This window comes from Hibiscus syriacus, unplaced genomic scaffold (genome assembly GCF_006381635.1).
Source record: "Hibiscus syriacus cultivar Baekdansim isolate YM2019G1 unplaced genomic scaffold, ASM638163v2 tig00112249_pilon, whole genome shotgun sequence".
NCBI classification, from domain to species: Eukaryota; Viridiplantae; Streptophyta; class Magnoliopsida; order Malvales; family Malvaceae; genus Hibiscus; species Hibiscus syriacus.
In genome coordinates this window covers 1274662-1300876 of record NW_024063281.1, presented here as the reverse complement: position 1 = coordinate 1300876, position 26215 = coordinate 1274662, and the positions used below count along the sequence as shown (strand labels likewise).

The window sequence follows — 26215 nt, the reverse complement described above, 5'->3', positions numbered from 1 at the left end:
TAAATCATCAAGTTTAAGTACCAATATTAAATTTTGATTATGATTAAATAATTTTAATTATAATTAATAAAGTCCATGTGTATCTTATCAACGTTAATATCACATGTGCATTTTTTTGAATTAATCAATATTATCCGATCTATTGACCGACTAATCCAGTTCGAGAACTGCAGAGAAGAGGGCGACCCTCCCAACCCAGTTTGCTCCGTTCGCAAACGTTAGGATTTGAACCCCTGACATTACTTAAGAGTCCTAATGCCTCATCCCACTAAACTAACTGGTTGATGGTATCATATGTGCATTTCTAATTCATATTGTTCTAAGATTTAACATTCAACTACTTATCACTCTATTAAATTTAAAGATTAAATAAATATAATGTTGAATTTATCTATAAAAAAATTACCACCACGGATTATTTGTGAAAGTGAATTACCAACATACCCTTATTTAGGATAAGTGATCAAAGTGATCCATATTAGGACATGGATATTTAACTCGAGTTCGATAAGATTGTTTTTTTAATAAAAATTTGTATTTGAGTCCAAAAAAAGTCCCTTTTTTCAAGTTTTAAATCTTATCTTAATCATATCTAGAGGGCGGGACAGAAGGGACTTTAGGGGAAATAAGCGGAATGTTCCTAGTGGGTGTAGAACTCATGACCTAAAGGAAGTAAGAAGAATGTTCCTAGTGGGTTACAACTCATGACCTAATAGAATATGACGAAAAAAATGAGCAGTTTGGCCCAAATGTGCTTGCTCGATAATTTTTTTATTTAATATAATATGATGTTTATCTACTATATATTTAAGAATACTTACAATAATACTCTTATGTATATTATTTTTCAGTTAAATCCTTATTTTATTTAGAGTAAATTACGTATTTAATATATAAACTATCAGTTTTGGTCTATTTTAGTGCATGTACTTACAATTTTTTCAAAACCATACCTAATGTTTAGTTTTTATTTCATTTTAGTACCCGTCGTTAAAAACTTTAGTTTTTGTTTCATTTTAGGTTCTCGTTCAAAATTTAACGTTAAATTTTGAAAAACTTGAAAAGTTTAAGTCCTAAAACGAATAAAAACTGATAATTTAGGGGCTAAACGTGTTATCAAAATAAAATGAAAACTAAACATTAAATATAATTTTAGAAAAAAAAATATGAACATTTAGATATTAAAACGGGCCAAAACTGATATTTAAGTATTAAACGTATAATTTACCATTTTATTTAATAAGAATTTTATATATATTCTTATTGAAACGGTCAAACCTTAATTTTAATTGATTCAGGTAAATAAAATCTTTCTAAACCCAAATCAAATTAAATAAAGTAAAAAAAAAGTTATTTTCCGAATCAAATTCAAGTAGGCCAAAAGACTCGTGATCATCCCTACTCATGATTAGTAAAAGGACTCATATTTGCAGGACAATATGGTCATTTGATGACAGTAACTGTTGCTTCAACAAGAACCCATCTACTCAAATAGAGAAGATTTATTACCTCTTACAAAATTTCAAAAAGAAACCCTAAAAGCCTACGTTCTAATCCTAAAATCCAAATCAAGGATTCAAACAGGACTGTGGTCGCGTTCGTTAAGATTACGAACATAACTAATGTTATTACAATGATTACGAGTATCACGGTCACACAGAGAACACTGTTACTGCTATACCGCGACCGAGATCCCAGTCACGGCATATAACATTATATATATATATATATATATACTTACAAAATTTCAAAAAGAAATCCTAAAAGTCGACGTTCTAATCCTAAAATCCAAATCAAGGATTCAAATAAGATTATGGTCGTGTTTGTCAAGATTACGAACATAAACAAGATTGTGGTCGCATTTGTCAAGATTACAAACATAACGGATGTTATTACAAGGATTACGAGTATCACGATCATATATAACGGTCACGGAGGGCACTGTTACTGCTGTACCGCAGGCGAGATCGCAGTCGCGGCATATAACATTATATATTGTTGTTGCTTGGACGCCATTAATAAATCCAAAATCCCAAAGCTTTGTTATCTCTCGAGATTAAACTTCAGAATTCGGTTCAAGAATCGGCAAAATCCCGCCAGCAGACGAGCATGGCAACGCAGCGCCTCATGATGTAGAAGCGAGCCCTTTGTTTCTTCACAAACTTGGCACATTTCCTCGTGAAGGCGCATCGTTGCCTACTCCTCGCCGTGAAAGACGACGAATACGATGACGAAGAGAGGCTTTCTCTCTTCGAAAGCTTCCATTTTTCATCCAAGTAGAAGCTCCGCGGCTGCGCCGTGGTTGAAGAAGATGAATCCATGAAAAAAACCCAGAAAGAGAAACAGAAAGTTTAACTTTTTTTCAGCTTAGAAACGGATCAAAGATGTGTTTTTCTGGAAGAAAGAGATGATTTTGAGAGATCAGTGGGGGTGGAATCAGAGGTGAAAATCTGGATTTTCAGAGGATTTAGATGACTACTTATAATAGAGTTAAGGCTGGAAATAGAAAAATAAAAAAAATAATGAAACAAGGGTAAATTGCACAATCAGTATCTATATTATCAGTTTTAATCCGTTTATGTAAACTTTCATTTTTTTAAAATCATACCTAATATTTAGTTCTTATTTCATTTTATACCCGTCGTTAAAAACTTAACGGACGGGCTGATGTGACTAACTCCGGTGAACGGATGACCAATCTGAATGGTGGACTATGAGAGAATGACGAATCGACCAACATAGGCCAGTTTCAGGTCCATATGATGATAGATCATGGAGATTGGAGGATGAAGAAATCGAAGAGTCCATCGTTCATTTGGAGAAATTGAGGCGTTTTACAGTGAAACAAAGGTTGAAATCGCGTTCAAGGGGTTGAAAAAGTAGGACTTAAAAGTTTGGGATTCATTGGTTGAAGGATGCGATGATTGACAACTATGGACGCGACGGTCGACGAGCCCGCCGATTAAATTTTTAATGGCGTGTACTAAAATAAAATAAAAATTAATTTTTAAGTATAATTTTAAAAAATAAAAGTTTAAGTATTAAAATAGACTAAAATTAATAGTTTCGATATTAATTGTATAATTTACCCTAAAAATAAAATGGTAGACAGATGGTGTGGTAGTAGGTATCACCTGGCCTTCTTTCACCTCGAAAGACCCGCCAAAAGTATACATTTTGGAATCAATATTTACTAAGCACAACCGCATAAATAATCTAAATATATTCAAATCACATAAATAATTGAAATATATTCAAATAAAATATAAATCAAAATTTATTTTTGTAAGACTTAAAAATTAATTTGTCCCTTTAATTTTTCTTCGTCCCCGAGTAATGTAATGTATTCTGCAACAGTGCAACTGCACCCATCCAGTGGCGGAACTAAAGAGAGACTAGCGGTCATGGCCCTTCAAGATTTTAAAATTTATAATTTAGCCCCTAATTTTTTTAAAAATTCAGATTAAACTTTAAATTTTTTTAATGTTCTTAATTAAATCCCTTCCATTAATTTTAAAAATTCTATTTAACAACAAGTGGTAGATAAATGCTGAATTCAACCCAACAAAATTGTTTGTTTCTATGCATCAAGTGGCAGGTGAGAGCTGAAACTATTTCACATGCATGCATGTGAGTTTTCGAATACTTTCTTCATTATTTTTCATGTTTTTTCTTCTTTAATTTCTATATAAAAAGATTCAGTCAAACATGTAGGGTTTGATTTGGAACAATACAACATATTTTTCATGTTTTTTCTTCTTTAATTAAGACGTGTTTTTAACACATTATCGCTGTCTGAAAATCTCTGAGGAACCTGAAATTGATTGGAGAGAAGAACAAACAACAAATGTATGATATAATCCGTTAGGTATACACATTTCGATCATTATCTAATGATTGTTATCAGAAATCAGTGATTGGAAAACATGTTTTGGAGTTCATGTCTTGTGCCTAAAGTTTTGAACTTGTCTGGTTTAACTTGTATCTTAATTTAGTATGTTTTAATTAAATGCTTCATATGATTGTGTTTCACGATGAACAAAAGCATATCCCTTAATCTTTGCCCATGTCCAAGGAATAGGGTTCAGCCACCATGACAATAATGTTTTCTATGTTCCTTTCTTGTATCGTTATATACATATATGATATATGTTATTCGAATTCAGATATAAATATCAGGCATCCGTTTCATATTCGATCACACTTCGTCATTTGGAAAAATTATACTGAATTAAGAATTTTTAAAGGATGGCATCAAAGATCATGGTGGGTGGTTAAGATATTGTCCTTGGACAAAATCATATACCAAAGTTTTGTAGTTGAAGCTAATTTGATGATTTCATAAGTAATTGCTATGATGATTAGAGGAAATGTGATGTCTTTGAATTGTTGAATCTAAATGTTTCAAACTTGAATTAATTAAAAAAAAGTCAACAATTTGATTTCACCCGGTTCGGATTTAAATTGATTCGAGCTAGAAATTATTCAAATCGAAATAATTCAAATACTTACACGGTGTAAGTACGTGTTAAGTGCTACACTTTTTTATTTTATTCACTTACACCGGTGCAAATATGTGTTAAGTGCTACACTTTTTTGTAGTACGAATTATGAAACATTTTGACATAATTATAATAGGTTAATTGTAGGTTAACTAGAAATCGAAGTGTTAATAACGTTTCTTAATGGTTGGATTATGGTTAGAAAAATCTTATAACCATTATAACAGTTAACCGACAATTTAGGCTAAACGGTACTGTTAACTGTCCATGAACAACCCTAATGTTATCTACAGACTCAAATCATATCGATTTGAGACTCGACAATAATAAAATTGAATTTAAACTATTATGGGTAAAGTACGCAATTGGTCCTCCGACAATAGGATGTTGTTTTATTGAGTCCCTTGACTATTAAAAGTTATAAAATGGTCCCCTGACTATAGGGCACTGCTTTGTTGAGTCTATAGACTATTAGAAATTACAAAATGACCACTCAACTATTCATATGTTACAAACTCGTTCTTTTATATTAAAAAATTGACGATCGTCTAAGCTGGACATTAACATGCTAACTGGAATATGATAAAATTTTATCTCAAAACCATTTGAATTGTATATTTGTTTGAGATTTTGGGATCAAATTTAATCATATCCCAGTTAGCAAGTTAACGACCAGTTCAGAGGACTGTAAATTTTAACTGAAAAGGACGAGTCTGGAACATATGAATAGTTAATTGACCATTTTGTAACTTTTAATAGTCAGGGGACTCAACAAAGCAATGACTTCTAGTTAGAGGATCATTTTGTAACATATAATAGTTGGAGAACTCAACAAAATAGTATCCTATAATCGGGGGACCATTGTGTACTTTCCCCAAATATTTTTATCCAGAGCTAAATAATTTACTAGATGTAAGTGTCGAATTTGGAGAAATTTTTGGGGGGGAATCTTTGTTTCGCTTGTGACTGTGAGCAGTGGATGAGACCAGTCAAAGTAAATACGAAATCAATATAAACAACTCAAGAAAAGTGTAAAAAATCTACACACACACACACACAGACATACATAACATGCCATGTAATCCAAAACTCATATTCACCCCTAATATGGATAAAATTATAAAGTTCAAAGTGGTCCAAATTAAAACTTTATGCCTTAAAATTAAGGCTTGATTGTAAAATAAGTGCCCAAACTATAGTGATTTTCACGAATAGGTGTCTAAAGTATTTTTTGAATGATCCTGATGTCTAATGTTACTAATGTTACCACTTTATGTGCCCGGGACGTCAACGACGTTAATTTCCTCTATTAAGTGACATGTGTCACATTCTAGTAATTTTAAAAATCTTATTTTTAAATTAAAAAAATAAAATTGTATTTAAAAATAGATATTTTGAAATAACCCCAAAATTTGAAAACTTTCATTTCAACCCCTAAACCCAAACCGACCGCCGCCCTTTGCCGTTGACGAAGCTCCACCCGACCTCATTTCTCCCCGACTAACAAAACTCCTATGAAACCGTGACTGGTCGACGATAAATCGACATTGTACACCCTGTGAACCCTAGGATGAAAATCACAATCCTACACGATTTCCACGGTCAATCGGTGACAACTACGATTTCTACGGTGATGGTCGTGGTCGGAAAGGACGACAATGATAGGTTAGGGTTAGCATTTTGGGGTTTTGGGTTTTTTTTTGTAATTTAAGAGAAATTAGGGTATTTTATAAAATATAATAATAATTTCAATGTTTAAAAAAAAATCAAAAGTATCAAATTGTGAAACATGTCACTTAACAAAGAAAATTAACGTCATTGACGGCACAGGTACATAAAACGGTAACATTTATAATGTGCATGGTATATTATACAAGTAATCCCTAATGTTTTAATAATTTGTCTTAAAACATGGCAATTATAGCAATCTTCCCCCTTCCTTTGACTCGCTGGCCACTAAGACATCGGAAACTTATTAAAATATTTAGGAACTTTACTAAATTTAAATTTAATTGCATTCCTATTATTTTGAGAAAATTACTAAATTTAATTGCTAAGGGTAACTTTACTTGGAAATCGGAAACTTATTAAAATATTTAGGAACTATTTATGTAATTTATCCTTTTTATTTTATATACTTACTGTGTCACATCAGCAACCCGATAAAAATCTAACGACGGTTAACTATTAATGACCACATCCTAATTAAATAAAAATGAAAGTGCCTAATTTTTTTTGAATTCAGTGAAAAAAACAGACAAAACTTAAATGAAAGTGATCAATCACGTAGTTTACCATATATTTTATAACAAATTTATTTTAATTACTTATAATAATTAAATCTTTAATAAATTCATTTTTTTAAAGCTCTACTTCATTTTCTAGTGCATCAAAGTTGAGAACATATACTTGCTTACTATAATATGATTTGATCATAAAATCTCAAACAACTATTATGTTTCAGTCATCATGTTAACGTACACCTTTAATAACCGCCAATTTTTAACTAAAAATGACGAGTTTGGAATATAATGAATAATATGGTGACCATTTTGCAACTTTTAATAGTCAAAGGACTTGATAAAACAACATTTTATAGTCAGAATCATTTTGTAACTTTTAATAGTTAAAGGACTTAATAAAGCAATAACCTATAATCGTGAGTTTATGTATTTTACCCTACGTATTAATATGTAACATTCGTTTTAGACTCATCTTGGACTGCCTTATATTTATTTGCAAAATCCAATTAAATTATCCTTAAATTATGAGTTTATAATTAATATGAAAAGCATAATATAAAAAAGTCTATAGACATTATCTTATGAAATAATTCAACCCATACCGTTTAATCTCTACTTTGAACCTTGCAATTTTTTAAGAATATTTTAAAAATAAAGATATATCGGTCGGAGCGAAGATGGAAGATTTCAGTTTCGCTATCGGTTCGATAACCATGGTGTTGATGGTGGTTGCTCTGTTGTTTTTGGCTCCGTTCGGAATGCCGGCATTGCAGCCCCCTTCTGCTTCCATTGGCCTCGTCTTCGCCTTCGTGTTGGTCGCCATTTTTATCTTCCTTTCGCATGCCTCCAAATGATCGATGAAGATTCGATAATGCCTCCAGATGTGGGATGAAATAAATTGGTCGACAAACAAATATATTTTATTTCGAGTTGATTTATTCGAATTTGTGATCTTCTCTTATATTATTTGGGTCACAATAGATGCCATTGCCAACTCCTTTAGTCTAGTAGTATGATTCTTTTATCCATTTCGGCTTACGTACATTGCATGCGTTTGTTCCTTCTTATATTTTAGGGTAAATTACGTATTTAGTACATAAACTATTAGTTTTAGTCAATAATAATAAAATGTAGGATAAATTAACTACCAGTTTTAGTCCATAATAATAAAATGTAGGATAAATTATGTGTTTAGTGCCTAAACTATCAATTTTAGTATGTTTAGTGTCTAAACGCGTTTAGACGTTTGTTCCTTCTTGCATCTTGAACACTAGAGGTTGTTTCACTATAGAATAGACACATCGTTCAAACATATCGCGATCATATGCACACATCATTCGAACATATCATGATCGTATGAAAACATCGTTCAAACATGTCACGATCATGCATACATCATTCAAACATACCATGATCATATGCACACATCATTTGAACGTATCATGATCGTATGAAAACATTGTTCAAACTTATCACGATCATGCACACATCATACACCAATTTAATAATTTTTAAATATGTTAAACTCAAAATAATAGATAAAAATAAAATTAGGACAAAAATTATGTGATGCAATCAATTTTTTTTAGATAATTTACCAATTTTAATTATTAAATTACCACAAAATTTACTAAAATTTGAAATTTTATCATACACCAATCCGATATTCCCAAATAATCACAAATTTCTTCCAAATTTCTTCTTTCAGCCAACTTTTGAAACCCCAATAATACAAAAAATGAAACCCCGAAGTACAAATAGTATAATGTATACCCACCCTCCAAATTTTAAGTTCAGGTCTTATTATAAAAGTGAGATTTACTCGACTCGATTTTAGATATAATCCGAGCCTCAAATGATTATCGAACATACATATACAAAATCAGATTTATCAAAATAACCTTGGAACGACATTAATCGATTTTGTATTCAAACACAAGATTATTTTTTTGGCGTCGTAATTGAGAAGAAAGCCTCGAGGTCTGGCGGTTGGAAGAATCCATTCGTCGGCGGTTGTTTCTTCGTGTAAACTGCTTGTTTCTTCTTTGGTGCTGGCGGACACGACGAAATAACCGTCATCTGTGTTCGTCGCTTCGGAGTCATATAGCCTTCTTCTTGTTCATAAATCTCCATGAAAACAAAAGCTCTTCATTTGAAGGTATTTATAAGAGAGATTAGGGCGGTATTTATAAGAGAGGTTAGGTGGGCGTTGGCTTCATATGGAAGTTGAAGATTTTCAAACGTACAGTGCAAGGAACCAATAAACCAAAAAATTTAATGTGACCACAATGCTTTGGTGGAATGAAAGGTGACGTTTTGGTTGGATTCTTTTCTAGGTTTAATTTCATCATCAGTCCCTATACTCTTTAAACTCTTGAAATTCAATCCTTTTGCTTGTTTGATTTAAAAACCAAAGTTAGGATAATTTATTTAACATTTTAAAACAAATTATATTAGTTATTTACAAATGATTATTTTCTGAAAAATATTTGTAGAATTATTTTTATCAGTGTATCAAATACTAATCTATTTATAAATGCAAGTAAGTTTAGACAAAATTTAAGGCATATAATTTGAGTCTAATTGGACTCGGAAAAACATGAAATATTTTTTTTGAATTAATCACTGGCATCCGATCTATTTACCAACTAATTCATATCGGGTACTGCAGAGGCAAGGGCGACCCTCCCAACCCAGTTTGCTCCATTCGCAAATGTCAGGATTTGTACCCCTAACCTTGCTTAAGGGATCTAGTGCCTCATCCCACTGGACCAACTAGTTGTTGGCGGAAGAACATGAAATATATTAATACCAACATATAACTTCTAACCTCACCCATGAACACTTCTAGGCTAGAAAGGCTAAATCCTTAAAATTAAAAGAGAAAGTATTATATTTAAAAGTATAGAGAGTGCAAGGACTAGAAGTGGAATTAAATTTAGTTTTAAGTAAAGTGGTCCTACGATGACTTCAAAAATGGAGAACTTTCAATTTTGAAAATTGGGATCGAGATTATTGCTACTTTCTTGATTACATTAGGTAGGCCATTATTTTATTAAAATAATTCTTAATATTCGTTTTATTGATGATTTAATTTAAATTAAATTTAATTATAAAAATGAAATTTATTTTATTTTTTAAAATAAAATATTATATTTTGTTATCAGGCGGAAATGGGTATTCTAATAATTTATAAAATTTTATTTAATAAAATAAATGTAGTAGTAAATGATTGATTCATTAATCATGTATTAAGTTGTGTTTTTAGATTTTTTATTTAATAATTATGTAAAAAGGTAAAATGTATCACTACGATCATATTAATTATTATATAAATAACAATATATTCTAATTAAATTAATGTACGATTTACTTATAGTATCAATTCAATCAGAAATATAATATTTATATTTTATATAAACTATTTTTATATATAACTTGAGAATTCATCGATCATAACCAATAAATGCAATAATTAAAAAATTTAAATAAAGATATAATTTTTAAAATATAATAATAAAAATATTTCATTCAGAACTTAATTAATTGCAGTGGGTCAGCCGATTCTATTGTTTTTGAGCCTAAAGTAAAAATGAAAGATAAAATGCGGTGAACATGGATCGAACACGTGACCTTCAGATCTTCAGTCTGACGCTCTCCCAACTGAGCTATCCCCGCCGTTGCTTTTTTAAGTAAAATCAAAAGTAAAACAAACTTATATTTTCAGTTCTCCCTCGTTCTCAGAAGAACCCCTTTTCCCCCTCAGCTCTCACTCATTGTTCCAGTCCAATAGAAACCCTAAATCAAAGACATGCCATTCATTTCGAAAATTCAGAGGCAAACGGATTACAATCGGTTCCCTCCATCAACTCCCATCGTCATCGACAATGGCGCTTCCTATTTTCGCATTGGGTACTATTCTCCTAACTTTTCGTCTTTTACCCATTAGAAAACAATGACTTATCGTCCTTCTTTTCCCCCCCTCTACTTTCGCAGTTGGGCTGGAGAGACTGAGCCACGGGTTGTTTTCCGTAACATCGTTCAAAGACCACGCCATAAATCCACTGGTATTGTGTTTTCTTATTCTTCGAGAACGAAAAGGAACTTAGGGTACGAAATAAGGTTAGAAATTAATTCTTTTGATTTGGGTTTTTGCAGGGGAAACTGTGACAATTGTTGGTGATCATGATACTTCTTTATTGAGATATTTCGATTGCAGTCGTGCTGGTCCTCGTTCCGCTTTCGATAACAATGTTATTTGTCAGTTTGAAATCATGGAATATGTATGTAGAATTTGAACATTTGAGATCGAATGCGAGGCTGAATGTGAACTAGAAATGCATTTGATTTATGAGAATATTGATAATGTTTGGTGTTTGCTTGGATGTAGATATAGAAGTTTTGGAGTTTTGAGCATGATTTGGCAATCCTAACTTTATTCGTTTTGTACTTGTTTCTACAGATTCTCGACTTTGCATTTGATCGGTTGGGTGCTAATGGATCTCAGGTACTATGATAAGTTTACTGCTTTTGTTTTCATCTCTTGAATGATCTAATGTGTCACAATTAAATCGTTTTGAGATAGTAGTTTTTAGGTGAACTTAAATTTTTCTTTGAACTTGCATGTCTGGAGACTATATCACTATATACGCTTTTGGCCTGACATTTTTCTTTCGCTCATCGATTTGTTGGCTGTCGGCTTTCTTTACTTGGCATTTCGATTTCATTTAGTCCTTTCTTGATTTGTTGTTTATTTGAGGCCAGTACAGATTGATCATCCTATCTTGATCACGGAATGTGTATGCAACCCAGTTTATTCCCGCAGTAAAATGGCAGAACTTCTTTTTGAGACTTACGGGGTTCCATCTGTAGGTATAAAGAACTCATTTTAATATTGTATCTTAGGCTAGCTTGTTTTATCCGAGTGATGCATTGTCTTGCATGCACGAGTGTCGAGTAAGGCTCGAGTTTCTTGAAAATAAGTCTTTGGCATTTTATTCGCATTAATACTTGCCATGTTTTTTTAATCCGTATCTTTTAATACAGGGAACTATTTGTTCTCTATTTATATGATCTCTGATGTTTGATTTCTCTGTTTGAGATTTCAGCATTTGGTGTTGATGCTGTTTTCAGCTATAAGTATAATCAACTGCACGGGCTTTGTGAGAAAGACGGTCTAGCTATCTGTCCCGGATTCACCACTACTTATGTCATTCCCGTATGTTACCTCGACTTCATATTTTAATTCAATGCCTAGATTTGCAAGTTGAGGTGGCCATTATTTAGGTTTGGAGCAAGTTCTAAGTTTCTATTCGGAATTTTCCTTAAAATGCCTCGTTTTCTGTTAGTTTCATGAAAACTTCTCAACATTAACGTCTGATTATGTTCATTCGATGAACCTGTTTACCAGTCTGTTACTTGGTTGGCAAAGGAAGATATATCTTGTAATATGAATCTACGAAATATTAGATTTGACTAGGACGAAGCAAGCGCATTGAAGTTCAGATTATTATGTCGTTTGTTTGAACACAGTTTGTTAATGGGGAGCCGGTTTACAAAGGATGCTGCCGAACGAACATTGGTGGATTCCATGTCACCGACTATTTGAAGCAACTTCTTTCACTTAAGTATCCTCATCACATGTGAGTATAAATCCGCGGATTGTCGGAATCATTACCTGCTTGGATAGGCATTTTCTAATGTTTTTAAATGCATATAACAGGTCTAGATTTACGTGGGAAAAGGTCGAAGACTTGAAGATGGAACACTGCTATATTGCACCTGATTATGCCTTGGAAGCTCGATTGTTTCAGGTATTGGCTTACGGTTTTTTCTTCTGCTGTCTTTGTAAATGCTGAAAGGTCAAATATTGTAACAGAAAGGCGGCAAGGAAGCGGAAGACAAAACGAGGTGTTGGCAGCTCCCATGGGTTCCGCCACCAATCGAAGAACCTCCTTCGGAAGAAGAGATAGCTAGAAAAGCTGCTATAAGGGAAAGGCAAGGACAAAGATTGAGAGAAATGGCTGAAGCGAAGAGGTCGTCTAGAATAAACGAACTAGAAAATCAATCGCACGGGTTAGAATTTCTTTTGCAACAACTCGGACAAATTCAACAGGAAGAAGTTCCTTCTTTCCTTTCGGAAACCGGTTATACTTCTAAACAAGAAATAGAATCGACGCTTACGAAGGTGACACAGTCGTTAAGAAAAGCAAAAGGTGAACCAAAGCCTGAACAAGCTGAAAACGAGGAGAAGACGGATTCTTCTACGAGCGAAAAATATCCTCTTATAAACGTTCCTGATGATATGCTGACCCCCGAGCAGGTACCTAAACCGTTAACGGCAATTATCTATTATGCATTGCTTTCTTGTCACTGATGGTATTCTTTTTGCCACTGTGACAGCTCAAGGAAAAGAAGAGGCAGATATTTCTTAAAACCACAACAGAGGGCCGGCAGCGAGCTAAACAGAAACGTTTCGAAGAAGAACTAGAACGAGAAAGGAAAACCCGGCAAGATGAAGAAAGACGTTTGTATGCCTCAAACGCAGATTTTTGTCCCTACCTTTTTAACATTTAATTTTTCCGAGAAAAAAGGGAGAACCCTCGACTTAATCTGATTGCTTTATCTTTTTACAGGGAGAACCCTCGACTTTATCTCGAACAGATGCATACTAGATACAAAGAACTGCACGAGAAGGTCGAACAGCGGAAAAAACTCAAGACAAACGGAGGTTATACCAATGGGGGTAGTGTGTCCGGGGGTGTCGGGCGTGGGGAAAGACTGAATGCAGCTCAGAGGGAAAGAATGCGCCTCTTGACGACTGCAGCTTTTGACCGAGGTAAAGGTGAGGATACTTTCGGTGCCAGAGACGAAGATTGGCAACTTTACAAACTAATGGGAAAAGATGACGATGACGATGATGATGAAGCTGATGAAGATGAAGCGGAGCTGGCCCGTGTTTGTTCTAGGCTCCAGGTCAGTTTCTTTCTCTTGGCATGTCCGATCTGTTTGTGATTTTCCGAATATGGAAACTGAATCATTCGTTGCATTCTCTGTTTCTGCAGGAGATAGACCCAACATTTGTGCCTAAACCCGAACCAACACCTTCACAGCCGGCTACAGCCGAGGCACCACATGTTCGTCCACTCACCAAGGAAGACTTCCAAATTGTGCTTGGGGTCGAAAGGTTCCGATGCCCTGAAATATTATTCCACCCGAACTTGGTCGGGATAGATCAAGCGGGTCTAGATGAGATGACCAGGGTCTCAATAAGAAGGTTGCCATCCAAGGACGAGGCACTGGAGAATAGGTTGACCAGTTCTATTTTAATGACTGGTGGGTGCAGTCTCTTTCCCGGTATAAACGAACGACTGGAAGCCGGAGTCCGGATGCTTCAACCATGTGGGTCACCGATTAAGGTGGTAAGAGCATTAGATCCCATTCTCGATGCATGGCGCGGTGCTTCCGTTTTTGCTGCAAACTCGAAGTTCCAACAGCAAACATTTGGTCGGTCGGATTTTTACAAGGGTGAGGAGTGGCTTCGCCGATATCAACTGCGGTATACACTGTAAAAGTTTATTTTGAGAGAGTAGTACATGAATATCCATCAGCTTAACATTATCCATGGAAACTTTGAACTTTCAAAATGGTAATTAATCTTGGGTAAATTACATATTTGGTCAATTTGTTCATACCTCTATTTTAATCATTAAAGCTTAAAATTTTTCATTTAATCACTCAACTTTTGAATTGTTCTTTTTTGGTCTCTAATGGTGTCATTTTCTTGTTGTATGTCATGTCACAATATCAAAATAAAATCAATATAAATGTAGAATGATTAAATTAAAACAAATAAACTCCAATTATCATAATAGAAATAAGAAGAAAATCGAATGACAAAATTTATAGTTTATCCTTTTTATTACAAGTGTTCTCTGGTTTTAAATAAAAAATTAATAATAGGGTCAAATATAAAAATAGTCCCCAAACTTTTAAAGCATTTGCATTTCGGTCACTCAACTTTTGAAACTTACAATACAGTCATTGAACTTTTTGTTCGTTTTCAGTAAGGTGGTAAGAGCATTAGATCCCATTCTCGACGCATGGTGCGGTGCTTCCGTTTATGCTGCAAACTCGAAGTTCCAACAACAAACATTCGGTTGGTCGGATTTTTACGAGAAGGGCGAGGAGTGGCTTCGCCGATATCACTCAACTTTTAAATTGTTTCTGTTTTGGTCTCTAAGTCGACAATAACGACCGGCAATAGCTAGTCACAACGAGCGATGATCATAATATGAGCAGATGAAAGAAAATAAGGGGAAGAAAAAAATATGAAGGAGAAAAGAAAAAATATTTTATAAAGATCCGAAACGAAGACATTTGAAAGTAAATTTTTTTTTTTTTCAAAATTGTGTCATTTTCTTGCTGTCCCAAAACAAGATCAATTTAAGTGTAATGATTAAATTAAAACAAATAAACTTTAGCGATCAAAATAACAGTAAGAAGAAAACGAATGATAAAATTTATAATTTATCCTTTTTATTATAAGTGTTCTCTTATTTTAAATAAACAATTAATATTATTATAAACAATTTGTTTGCCATTTATTCATCCATAATCATTAAGTCTAAATCATTAAAAGATTAACCTAAATTAAATTTATAAAAACTTGTTATAAAAATTATTATTTTATTTTGATTTTTTTTTCATTCCTAACATTAAAATTTTAAATATCTGATTTAATACGAACCAAACGAACTCAATAGTTAAAAAAATAATTGTTGTTTTTAAAAGTTTCGGATCAAGTTTGAGCATCGATAAGAGTATTTATGCTCACCTAAATATGACCGTTAATTGGTAGAGCACAAGGTTCTTAACCTTGAGGTCGTGGGATCGAGTCCCACGGAGGGCATTTCATAATTCGGAGGTCTTCTACGGAAGCTGCTCTCAACCTGGTGTTGGGGGCAGCCTACTATCTTATCTCCTCCTTACCCCATTATATATGGAACAAGGAACAACCATAAATATGACCGTTAGTACTGGAATCCAGCGGATCATGTCGTTTTGAATTCATCAAAACCCAAAACGACATCCTTCATATAAAAGAAACACGTATAAGCTTCTCTTTTCCCTATCAATTTTTTTTAAAAAAAAACCCGACCGTTGTAGATCTTCCTCTTCCTCCTTTCACGCTTTATCAAAGCAGGAAAAGAATCAGCTCCTTAAACAAAACCCTAGAGGAGCCTTTGATTTTCCTGCTACAAAACCCATTTTCGACAAGCTCCCAAGCTGATCGAAGCTCGAAAGAACTCGAAAAATGGATGCTCCTCCGAGAAGAAAGAGTGGCCTGAACCTCCCTGCTGGGATGAACGAAACTTCACTACGGCTGGAAACTTCTGCTTCTTCTTCTCCTACTTCTTCCTTTCGTTCGATCTCGATATCTTCGCCACGGATGATATCGAGTCTGACTTCACCGTCGCCGTCGTCGAAATCGTCGATTTGTAGCGATAGGTTTATTCCTTGTAGATCCTCTTCGAGGCTACACATGTTTGGGTTGATGGACAAGGAGTCGCCTGCTAAAGAAGGAGGGAATGAAGCTTATTCCAGGATTTTGAGATCCGAACTTTTCGGCCCTGATTTCGGTTCTTTTTCTCCTGCAGGTCAAGGTTCGCCGATGAGTCCGAACCGGAACTTGTTGCGGTTCAAGGCTGAGAATTCGACGCCGAGCTCCCCGTATTCTCCTTCGCTTCTGGGGCAGGACAGTGGGTTCTCCAGTGAAACATCTACACCTCCCAAGCCCCCTAGGAAAGTCCCCAAGACACCCCATAAGGTATGCTAGTCCGACTCGAACCCGATTTTTTAGAATTCGATAATATCGACTGAAATGTCGAAGGAATGCAGGTCCTCGACGCCCCGTCGCTTCAAGATGACTTCTATCTGAACCTTGTCGATTGGTCGTCTCAGAATGTGCTTGCAGTTGGGTTGGGAACTTGTGTTTATTTGTGGACTGCATCAAATAGCAGAGTAACCAAGTTGTGTGATTTAGGACCAAATGATAGTGTGTGTGCCGTTCAATGGACCCGGGAAGGTTCTTACATATCGATCGGTACGAATCTCGGTCAAGTTCAGGTAACTGTTGATTTTCGTATTGGACTCGTCATCCGAGTGGGTAAATACAGGGGCATTTAAACGTTTCTGTTGTTATATACATAGGTTTGGGATGGAACGCAGTGCAAGAGGGTCAGAACGATGGGCGGACATCAAACGAGAACCGGTGTCCTGGCTTGGAATTCACGGACACTATCATCCGGAAGCAGGGATCGCAACATTCTTCAGCATGATCTTCGAATTCCGAGTGACTATGTCGGCAAGCTTGTTGGACACAAATCTGAGGTCTGTGGATTGAAATGGTCACACGACGATCGTGAACTTGCATCCGGTGGGAACGATAATCAGGTAACCATGAATTCGTTTCTCTTCGATTTTTTCATCCCGGAAACATAGCAAACTGCTAACTCGAACAGCTTCGCCGGTGCAGCTTTTGGTCTGGAACCAGCATTCGCAGCAGCCAGTTCTTAAACTGACCGAACACACAGCTGCTGTCAAAGCCATTGCTTGGTCACCCCATCAAAGCAACCTTCTCGCATCGGGCGGCGGAACAGCGGATCGATGTATCCGGTTTTGGAACACGACCAATGGTCATCAATTGAACCACATAGACACGGGGAGCCAAGTATGCAATCTATCATGGAGCAAGAATGTGAATGAATTGGTTAGCACACATGGATATTCTCAGAACCAAATCATGGTGTGGAAGTATCCTTCAATGGCAAAGGTCGCGACACTAACCGGACATAGTCTTCGAGTCCTCTATCTAGCTATGTCGCCCGACGGACAGGTAATGTTCACCCCCAATGATTATCGAATCAAACTCTCATATATCAAAAAGGATCCATCGGGTTAAAGAAGAACCGTATTTCACCTTTGCAGACCACAGTGAGCGGTGCAGGGGACGAGACCTTGAGGTTTTGGAACATCTTCCCCTCTGTGAAATCACAAGTAAGAATCACTAAATACAATGATTCTTAAGCTCTTTTGTTTTGTTCTTTAAGCTTCCATTCTTAACAATATTTAACTCTGTTTTGTTTGTCCGTTTTCAGACACCAGTTAAAGACACAGGACTCATGTCTTTAGGACGAACCTACATACGATGACTTGATGACTCGATGAGACTCGAATTTCGTATATTTCATTGTAAATGAACACTTCTGCAGAAGATTTTTTCATTATTTTGCAAATATACTATGGAAACTTGTTAAAAAATTAGCCCCTGTAAATCGGCACAATCCCTTATAGAGGGGACTAAATGGATCAATTTATAATACCATTCTTTGTAAACAATATCAATTTCCAGTCCATTAAATCGTAACTACCGATCGCTGCCATCCGAATGCAAAGAGGCAGGAACCCAAGTCGAGAGTGCATAAACGGTTCGACCCTTCCATCCTTGAATCAACCAGCGGTTATCCTCGTCGATTACAAAGTCCTTGTGGTAGTATGTATCCACCCTCTCCTTTGCTGTCTTCATGATCTCTTCATTCAATGGCAACTGCCTGAGACCGGCCCTTGTATTCCTCATCTGCCACAGCTTGTAAGTCTCGGGCCTCTCGATCCTTTCGGCTCCCTCGCATGCGATGACATTCATTGCCTCCCACCCGAATATCTCTCTCTCGATCAGCATCCTTTCCGGAATTTCGGGAGGCACGTTAGTTTCGAGCATATCGAATAAAGTAGAATAGTGGAAGAGAGCCTCCCTGAATCTCGTGATAAAGAACGGAGCGGTGTAGGCACCATTCACAACTCCCAGTATGAAAACATCAGGATTCATCTTCCTGATCAAGTTGAGAACTTTATTCCTCGGACTCTCGACAACCACAGTCTCATCGAGTACATTTCTAAGCCTGTACATGCAGTTTACGACAACCACCTCATCACGGTCAATACCGAGGTTCTCGATTTGAACGGTGTCCCATTTCTGTGCAATAGCATGGAACTCGAATGGAACTTTGAAAGTCTTTGCGTAGTTTGCAAGACGGCGCCCCGTCTCTGCAACCCTTTCTGCCGGGCGGAAGCCCGGTTGTGGAAAATCAATCCCTGTAATCCTTAGCTTAGGCGGTCCTCCAGGTCTAGATGAGAGACGTCGTATAAGGCAAGGCCATTGGAAGCCATATAGAATGCCAAAATCAATAATATGAAGCCTAGCTGCAGATTCTGCTAGATTCATTATCGTTTTATTCGAGAAGAAATTAGAAAGCTTTCTAAAAGGACAGGCAGCAAGAAACAGATGGTAAGCTTTCAAAACATCAGCAGCCGAAGTCGGCTTCGTGATAAGGGCAGTGTAAATCCGTGTTCCAGAACCAGCTAACCGTGCCTCAAGGCCATCGACGAAATAGTGAGCCACCCTCTGCATCCCATCACCCATAGGTGAAGAATGCTGCCTGATTTGCTTCATCAGCTCATTTGCATTCCTCCGATCATCAGTTGCAACGGCTTGTGCACAGAGGGTTAAAAGAGTTCTTAGATCCACCATGGTCCTTTTACCTCTGTGTTTCTTCCCACGACCCTTTCCACTGTTAGAACCTTTCGCTAGTCCGTTCTGCTGCGCATTCTTGCTCGTTTCATCTTGCAAAACTTTTTGAAGATCGGTTACGCTTTCACAATTTAGTAGCACGTTATCGAACATTTCCGGGCTTACAGATGATTCAGTACACACTAAAGACTGCTTGTAACTCCTGCCACTCTGCAAACTTGAATCCTCCGAATAAGGGTTCTTCTTTCCCCTCGATCCATCCCGAGAGATCTCAATCTTCTCCACCTTCTCTACAACATCTTTAGCCTCTTCCTTCAGCTCTTTGGGTAACAATCTGTCGTTCTCAATGCGAACAAACAGGCTCCCACCATTCGGAAGGAACTTGCTTGCTTCCTCAAACCCCTTTCTAAATTGTATGGCCGACTCACTATCGCTAAATATTTCCGGAATCCTTAAAGTACTCACCAGAGAATCGGCAATGCCATCTACCACACTACCAGTATTATTCGCTGAACTATGAGTTGAACTGGCCTGGGATGAGATGTTTAAAGACCTTTGCTCACCGAAATCATGGTTGTGCCCGGGATTGACTACATTGCTGCTACTAAAACCACTAATGCTTGCACTACTACAACTTGAGCAACTTTGATCATGACTTCCATCGGAGCCTTCTCGGTTTTGATCAGCAAAACGCTTCAATTTGTATCCAGCAGAAGGCGGATACGTTTCCCCGAGAACCTCGTAAAACGACTTCTCGGCAGCCTGAAGTGCTGCTGAGGACTCTTTAAACATACATGTCTTATCCCCCATATCTTCTTCCATTAGCATCTGATTAATGTACTTCAGAACCTCGTCGCTAAAGTCGTAATCCTCCTGCGAATCTCCCTCCTCGATCCCACTCGAGGAAGGCACAACATTTCCCAGGGTCGGAACAGGTTCCATAGGAGAGACATCAACACCGTTTCCATTCTTCAACCGGTTATCGAAATCCTGAACTGGTAAGGCCAACACCGAACGGTCATTTAGTCCGACTCGGCCGACCGGACCGACGAAACTATAAACTCCCTTCAACCATCCATCCATAACAATCAAAATCCAAAATTCTGAACTTCTAAAGGCTCTTAGCTTTCAAACACTTCACTAAACAAACCTAAGGGGGAAAAACATAAATTCCAACATTAAAACCAAATGTTTATTTCATTCTCAAAATTCCCCAAAAACATCAAAATAAGACAGCATCAATCATAGGAAAATCTGGGTTTGAAATGGAACTAAAGAAGATAACATCTTTCAAGAGAAATGAAACCAGACATGAACATGCCTATACATATACATATATATAAATGAACTATGAAAAAAACATGATTCTTTGATGTCTTTAAGAAACAACCTTGAAAACCAACCAGAATGCTATGAAACTTGCTGTAAGATAATGGAAGGGAGAAGATGAAGTACCTGAGCTGAGTCAGAGAGAGAAAAATGATTTCTGTTTTGTTTCGGAACAAAAGAAGTGAAGCGTTAAATAGGACGACAGTGAATCAATGATGATTATTCCAGAAAGATTGAAGGTGACATTGATTGGTTAATCTCAGCCGTCGATTCATTTAATTTATTTCCCTCTACTAATTTCTTCCATTTGAAGGGGAAAAAAGCTTCTATCTTTCGCCTTGGAAATTTTCTAGAAATTGAAATTCATATTGGGAAATTCCTCAAAGAATGAATAATTCATTTAGGAAACAAATTTATTGAGAATATTTGTATTTAATTGTGCATTGGTGGGTTAATGCGTCCATATTTTTTTACCATCCGTATATAGGGATAGGCATGGAACCTAAACCTGATAGATTCCTACCCAATCGGATCCGATCGGGTTAATTTTTAAAAAATAATTTCGGGTTCAAGTTGGATTGTTTTTTTTTAGAAATGTGATATTCGGGTTGTGTCGGGGTCAGGTTTAAGGTGAAAATATTCAATCCGATCCAACCCGGAAAAAATATAATTTTACTTTAAATATTTAAAAATAATTACAATATTATCTCTCTATATATATTATTTTTTTCTAATTAAGTCACTATTTTTATTGAATAAAATAATTTTTATTATTTCAGGTCGGGTTGGGTGAAAACTTATTTTGGTCGGGTCTCGGGTGGAGAACTCCTTGTTCTCGAGTCGGGTCGGGTGGACCAAAAATCTGACCCAACCTGACCCATGCCCATCTCTATCTATATTTGATCTATTAATTAATTATTTTAAATAGAATATTTTAAATGTTCGTTACGAAGACGACTCTCCCAACTTATAATGTGTCCATAATTGTTAGTGAGTTTTATGTAGTTTTATCGCTATAAGGGAATCCATCAAGTGGTCTCAATAACAAAAGGAAAGTTATTTTTCTTATAGTTTTAGGTTCGGGTAGCTGCGTTTGTAGGGTGTGTGTGCCTTGTTAATATATTAAAAAAAGTTCTAAATAGATACTACTCTTGTAATCACCCATACTATTAAAAAAATTATAAGGGATTATTTTGTATCTATTTAAGAAGTTTAAAGATATTTTGTAATATACATTAAAATATATTTGATTAACCACCGAAGATAAGTTTAAATGATAAGCAGTTTGATATTATTTAAGCATGTCTCGAGTTTGAGGTCTTATATATGCAAAAAATCTTTATTGGGAGACTCATCTACCAAAATCAGATGTGTGGCACGAATCAATTTGAATTAGTCAGAACAAAATCCTGAAAAACTGAGAAGCCAACTAAAAAATATCTTTGATCTAAAAATTATTTTTATATAATTTAATGACCTAAATAGTAAATGAGTAGAAATTGTGATTTTTTATTTAAAAAATGATTTTCCTTAGAAAGTGGTAATAGGTGAAACAATTGGTTCTAAAATGCCAATCATAGCTTAGTTTGATCAAAGAATTTCAAAATTCCAAAATTAGTTTATTAATTACAAAATTAAAAATAATAATTATTGAAGTTTCATATTTGGTTAAATGAGTTATAACTAAATAGATGTGCCATTATTTTTTATATTCTTAAGGGTAAAGTACACAAATGGTCTCTCGGTTATAAAATATTATTTTATTGAGTTTCTCGATTATTAAAAGTTATAAAATGAATCTATAATAATAGGACGTTGCTTAATTGAATCCATCGACTATAAAAGTTACAAAACAGTATTTGACTATTCATATGTTTCAAATTCGTCCTTTTGCGTTAAAAAATTGGCGATAGTCTAAGCTAGACGTTAACATGTTGACTGAGATATGATAGTCGAATCATATTTTGTCATACCTCATTCGGTAGGTTAACATCCAGCTCAGACTGCCTTCAATTTTTTAACAGAAAAAGATGAATTTGAAACATATGAATAGTCGGGTGATCAGTTTGTAACTTTTAATAATCGAAAGACTCAATAAAGAAACACCCTATAATAAGGGCACCATTTTATAACTTTTAGTAATCGGGATTCGATAAAACAATGTTCTATAATTAGAAGGCCATTTATATATTTTAACATAATATATAAGATAAAAGTATCATGATAATATTTAATATACGTAACGGCTATGTCGACAATTTTTTTAATAATGTGAATGAAAAAAAAAAGAATTCGTAAAAAAATTAAATTTTATTATCCGATAATAAATAACACATATTACCAAAATTCATACACATAATAATTTCTAATTTAATTTTAATAATAATCAACGTTATTTTATGTTCGAATTTTAATTATGTAAGTAAAATAAATTAGATTAGAAAGAATATACTTATAATAAATTTTTACAATATTCGATTCGATAGTGATTATAATGTCCCCCTAAAAATTGAGAACCAAATAGCTAAAAAAATAGTGTAAAGTACACAAATGACCAGCAAATTATACTCGAATTATCTTTCTAATCACTAAAATTTTAAAGGTTATAAAATGCTCACTATACCTAATCAAATTATTACAAAATGCTTATTAAAGCTATTAAATTGATATAAATAGTCCATAAATTTTATCTAAATTTATTATTATTTTGTAACAAAATAAATATTTTATCTAAATTCATAATTCTGACTGCCGGAGGTCTTCACAGAAGTTGCTCTCAACCTGACGTTGGGAGCATCCTGCTACCTTACCTACCACTTATCCCATTACATATGAAGAAAAAAAAATATTATTGGTCCAAAACTTTAGTAAAATGAGGACCACATTTTACTTTATTTTCAGCCTTATTTTGTGGACTAAATCGGACAACATGGGCCCACATTGGGCCACATTTCGATTTGTTATCACCAATTTTCGGATTAACATTTTCATTAATTGCTGATAAGATAGGAATAATTACACGTTTATTAAATTTTGTAAACCCTTGTTTCATAGTTATCACGATTATAGGATAAGAGGAGAGTTTATTGAATAAACTTTTAATTGATGTGATGGGGGTGGGATATTAAATTTTCGAGTAAAGTACATAAATGGTCATCTGATTATAAGATATTATTTTATTAAGTTACTCAAATTATTAAAAGTTACAAAATGATCCTTCAACTATAGGTAGTTGCTTTGTTGAGTCCCTTAACTACTTGAAATTAAAAAATGGTCACACGACTATTTATTATGTTACAAACTCGTATTTCTTGTTAAAAATTTGATGACAGTTTGAGTTGTACGTTAATTTGCTAACTAGATATAATAAAATATGATCTCATAATCTCAAACGATTATAATATCTCAGTCAGCATGTTAACGCCCAACTCAGATGTCCATAAATTTTTTAATGAAAAATGATGAGTTTGGAACATAATGAATTGTCGGGAGACCATTTTGTAACTTTTAATAGTCGAGTGAGTCAACGAAGCAACTCCCTATAGTTGAGGGACCATTTTATAACTTTTAATAGTTAAAGGACTCAATAAAGCAATATCATATAGTTAGGGGGGCTATTTGTATATTTTACACTAAATTTTTTAGGATGAGATTTTTTGGGGTAAACTACGCATTTAGTACATAAACTATCAATTTTGATCCATTTTAGTATCTAAACTTTCATTTTTTTCAAAATCATACCTAACATTTAGTCTTTCTTTTGTTTTAGTATCCGTCGTTAAAAATTTAACGAACGGGCTCGTCGGTCGGTACGTCTATAGTCGTTGACCGTCGCATCCGTCAATCAATGAAGCCTAAACTTTCTAGCCCTTACCTTTTCGACATCTTAAACGCGATTCTAGCCTCTGTTTCATCGAGAAACACCTCAATCTTCCCCAAATTGGTGATGTATTTTTCGATTTCTTCATCCTCTAATCTCCATGGCCCACCGTTCTATGGGCCTGAAACTAAACTATGTTGGCCATCTCGTTATTCTCTCATGGTCCACTGTTCGGAATGGTCGTCTGTCCACTGGAGCTATGCGCCGCAGCCCGTCCACTAAATTTTTAATGGCGGGTACTAAAATGAAACAAAAACTAAACTTTATGTATGATTTTAAAAAAGGTAAAAGTTTAAGTACTAAAACATACCAAAACTAATAGTTTAGTTACTAAACTTGTAGTTTACCTATTTTTTTAAAATTATATTTATAGTTTAAATATGATGTTATGAATTAGTTTTTTTTGTAGGGATAGATGGAATAGGGGTTGATATAGTGAGGAAAAGACGTATGATTTTATGTTAATTGGTGCAGTTATAAAATTTTAAAGTGGATTGAACTTATAAATTTTTAGTGGGGAAGAAAACATATTTTTGATAAAAATACAAAGAAACTATCTAAAACATATAAAAATTTAAATTGTAGGGCGCAACCGTCCCCTCTAGGTTCATCCCTGGTGGGTCTGAAGGTTTCAATTTTTTATATAATTTAGATATTTTCTTTGTATTTCCTATTAATGGTCTATTTTCGTCCCTAAACTTGCTCTCACAATATAAAATGTTATGTCTATTCTCGAACTCTCTTAATAATAATATTTTATATACTTGATTTAAATTAATCATTTAATGAATCGGATACCGATAATTATACTAAAAGAATTTGAAGAGTGTAGAAATATCATGCTTACGTGGAAAGAGACCTATATGTCCATCATATGCAATTTAGGTCCTTGTCATTGTTCGTGAAGCTTTCAAGAATATACCCAATTTGATCCATTGTACATGCATTTTGCTTTTTTGTATGTGAAAAGAATCTATCAAATGTAGCTAGACGTCAATAATTTTTTATTTGGAGGTCAATTAAATCATATATTGTTAAGTTTTAATTTTAGAGTAAATTACACAAACGGTCCCTCAACTATAGGGTACTACTTTGTTGAGTCCTCTAACTATTAAAAGTTACAAAATGATCTCCCAACTATAGGATGTTACTTTATTGAGTCCCTCGACTATTAGAAGTTATAAAATGGTCATCTGACTATTCATATGTTCCAAACTCATCATTTTTAGTTAAAAATTGATGACAGCTTGAGATGGACGTTAACTTATTAATTGAGATATGATAACCATTTGAGATATTGAGATCAGATTTTGTCATATCACAGCCAGCATGTTAACTCCCAACTCAAATTATCGTCAAATTTTTAATAGGAAAAGGACGAGTTTGGAACACATGAATAGTCGGGTGATCATTTTCTAATTTTTAACAGTCGAAGGACTGAACAAAGTATCATCCTATAGTTTGGGGACCACATGCTTTATAAAGTTACAAACGTTTAAGAAACCAAAATAACTTACATTTTTAAGATTACTTTATTTATTAAGAATAATTTTGCATTAAATATCATAATTTATGATTTTCAGCACCTAAATTGAAGATTACGTTAGAGGTTTGAACTTTTTTTCAATATAAAAATTCTCGGTCTTAATATAATATAAACTAGGATAAATCA

General features: G+C 34.7%; 4 protein-coding genes and 1 non-coding gene across 7 annotated transcripts; 2 read left to right on the top strand and 3 right to left on the bottom strand.

Moving 5' to 3' along the window:
* Window positions 1-1552: 1552 nt before the first annotated feature.
* Window positions 1553-2436, bottom strand: LOC120176519. Its single transcript, XM_039182940.1, has one exon. The coding sequence runs from the start codon at window positions 2319-2321 to the stop codon at window positions 2076-2078; it is 246 nt and encodes an 81-aa protein (XP_039038871.1). The 5' UTR covers window positions 2322-2436; the 3' UTR covers window positions 1553-2075.
* A 7914-nt stretch (window positions 2437-10350) lies between these two features.
* TRNAF-GAA lies at window positions 10351-10423 on the bottom strand. Its single transcript has one exon. It is a non-coding gene; the product is annotated as a tRNA-Phe (tRNA).
* A 76-nt stretch (window positions 10424-10499) lies between these two features.
* On the top strand, window positions 10500-14414 carry LOC120176443 (actin-related protein 5-like). 2 transcript variants are annotated; one of them, XM_039182873.1, is made up of 12 exons: window positions 10500-10657; window positions 10742-10812; window positions 10904-11028; window positions 11208-11252; window positions 11515-11617; window positions 11854-11963; window positions 12278-12387; window positions 12468-12558; window positions 12624-13067; window positions 13148-13275; window positions 13381-13720; window positions 13810-14414. In XM_039182873.1, exons 1-12 carry the CDS (start codon window positions 10557-10559, stop codon window positions 14314-14316), a joined length of 2175 nt encoding a protein of 724 aa, XP_039038804.1. In that variant the 5' UTR covers window positions 10500-10556; the 3' UTR covers window positions 14317-14414. The 2 variants fall into 2 exon arrangements, with proteins under 2 accessions (XP_039038804.1, XP_039038805.1); XM_039182874.1 differs by lacking the exons at window positions 10500-10657; window positions 10742-10812 and having other exon boundaries at window positions 10935-11028; window positions 11510-11617; window positions 13810-14412.
* Window positions 14415-16013: 1599 nt separating this feature from the next.
* Window positions 16014-17973, top strand: LOC120176445 (protein FIZZY-RELATED 3-like). Its single transcript, XM_039182876.1, has 6 exons — window positions 16014-16574; window positions 16646-16873; window positions 16958-17200; window positions 17283-17642; window positions 17735-17803; window positions 17905-17973. Exons 1-6 carry the CDS (start codon window positions 16062-16064, stop codon window positions 17956-17958), a joined length of 1467 nt encoding a protein of 488 aa, XP_039038807.1. The 5' UTR covers window positions 16014-16061; the 3' UTR covers window positions 17959-17973.
* An 86-nt stretch (window positions 17974-18059) lies between these two features.
* Window positions 18060-20831, bottom strand: LOC120176442 (scarecrow-like protein 9). 2 transcript variants are annotated; one of them, XM_039182871.1, is made up of 2 exons: window positions 20790-20831; window positions 18060-20488 (listed from the first exon to the last, which is right to left on the bottom strand). In XM_039182871.1, the coding sequence occupies exon 2, from the start codon at window positions 20415-20417 to the stop codon at window positions 18174-18176; it is 2244 nt and encodes a 747-aa protein (XP_039038802.1). In that variant the 5' UTR covers window positions 20418-20488; window positions 20790-20831; the 3' UTR covers window positions 18060-18173. The 2 variants fall into 2 exon arrangements, with proteins under 2 accessions (XP_039038802.1, XP_039038803.1); XM_039182872.1 differs by having other exon boundaries at window positions 18060-20484; window positions 20790-20828.
* Between the last annotated feature and the right edge of the window lie 5384 nt (window positions 20832-26215).

Bases quoted from the DNA above. Each gene is read 5' to 3' on its own strand.
- LOC120176519 (XM_039182940.1), bottom strand. From the start codon at position 2,321: ATGGATTCATCTTCTTCAACCACGGCGCAGCCGCGGAGCTTCTACTTG.
- LOC120176443 (XM_039182873.1), top strand. From the start codon at position 10,557: ATGCCATTCATTTCGAAAATTCAGAGGCAAACGGATTACAATCGGTTC. The intron at 10,813-10,903 runs GTATTGTGTTTT...GGGTTTTTGCAG, and splicing joins ACCACGCCATAAATCCACTG to GGGAAACTGTGACAATTGTT. The intron at 13,276-13,380 runs GTATGCCTCAAA...ATCTTTTTACAG, and splicing joins CAAGATGAAGAAAGACGTTT to GGAGAACCCTCGACTTTATC.
- LOC120176445 (XM_039182876.1), top strand. From the start codon at position 16,062: ATGGATGCTCCTCCGAGAAGAAAGAGTGGCCTGAACCTCCCTGCTGGG. The intron at 17,201-17,282 runs GTAACCATGAAT...TCGCCGGTGCAG, and splicing joins CCGGTGGGAACGATAATCAG to CTTTTGGTCTGGAACCAGCA. The intron at 17,643-17,734 runs GTAATGTTCACC...TCACCTTTGCAG, and splicing joins CTATGTCGCCCGACGGACAG to ACCACAGTGAGCGGTGCAGG.
- LOC120176442 (XM_039182871.1), bottom strand. From the start codon at position 20,417: ATGGATGGATGGTTGAAGGGAGTTTATAGTTTCGTCGGTCCGGTCGGC.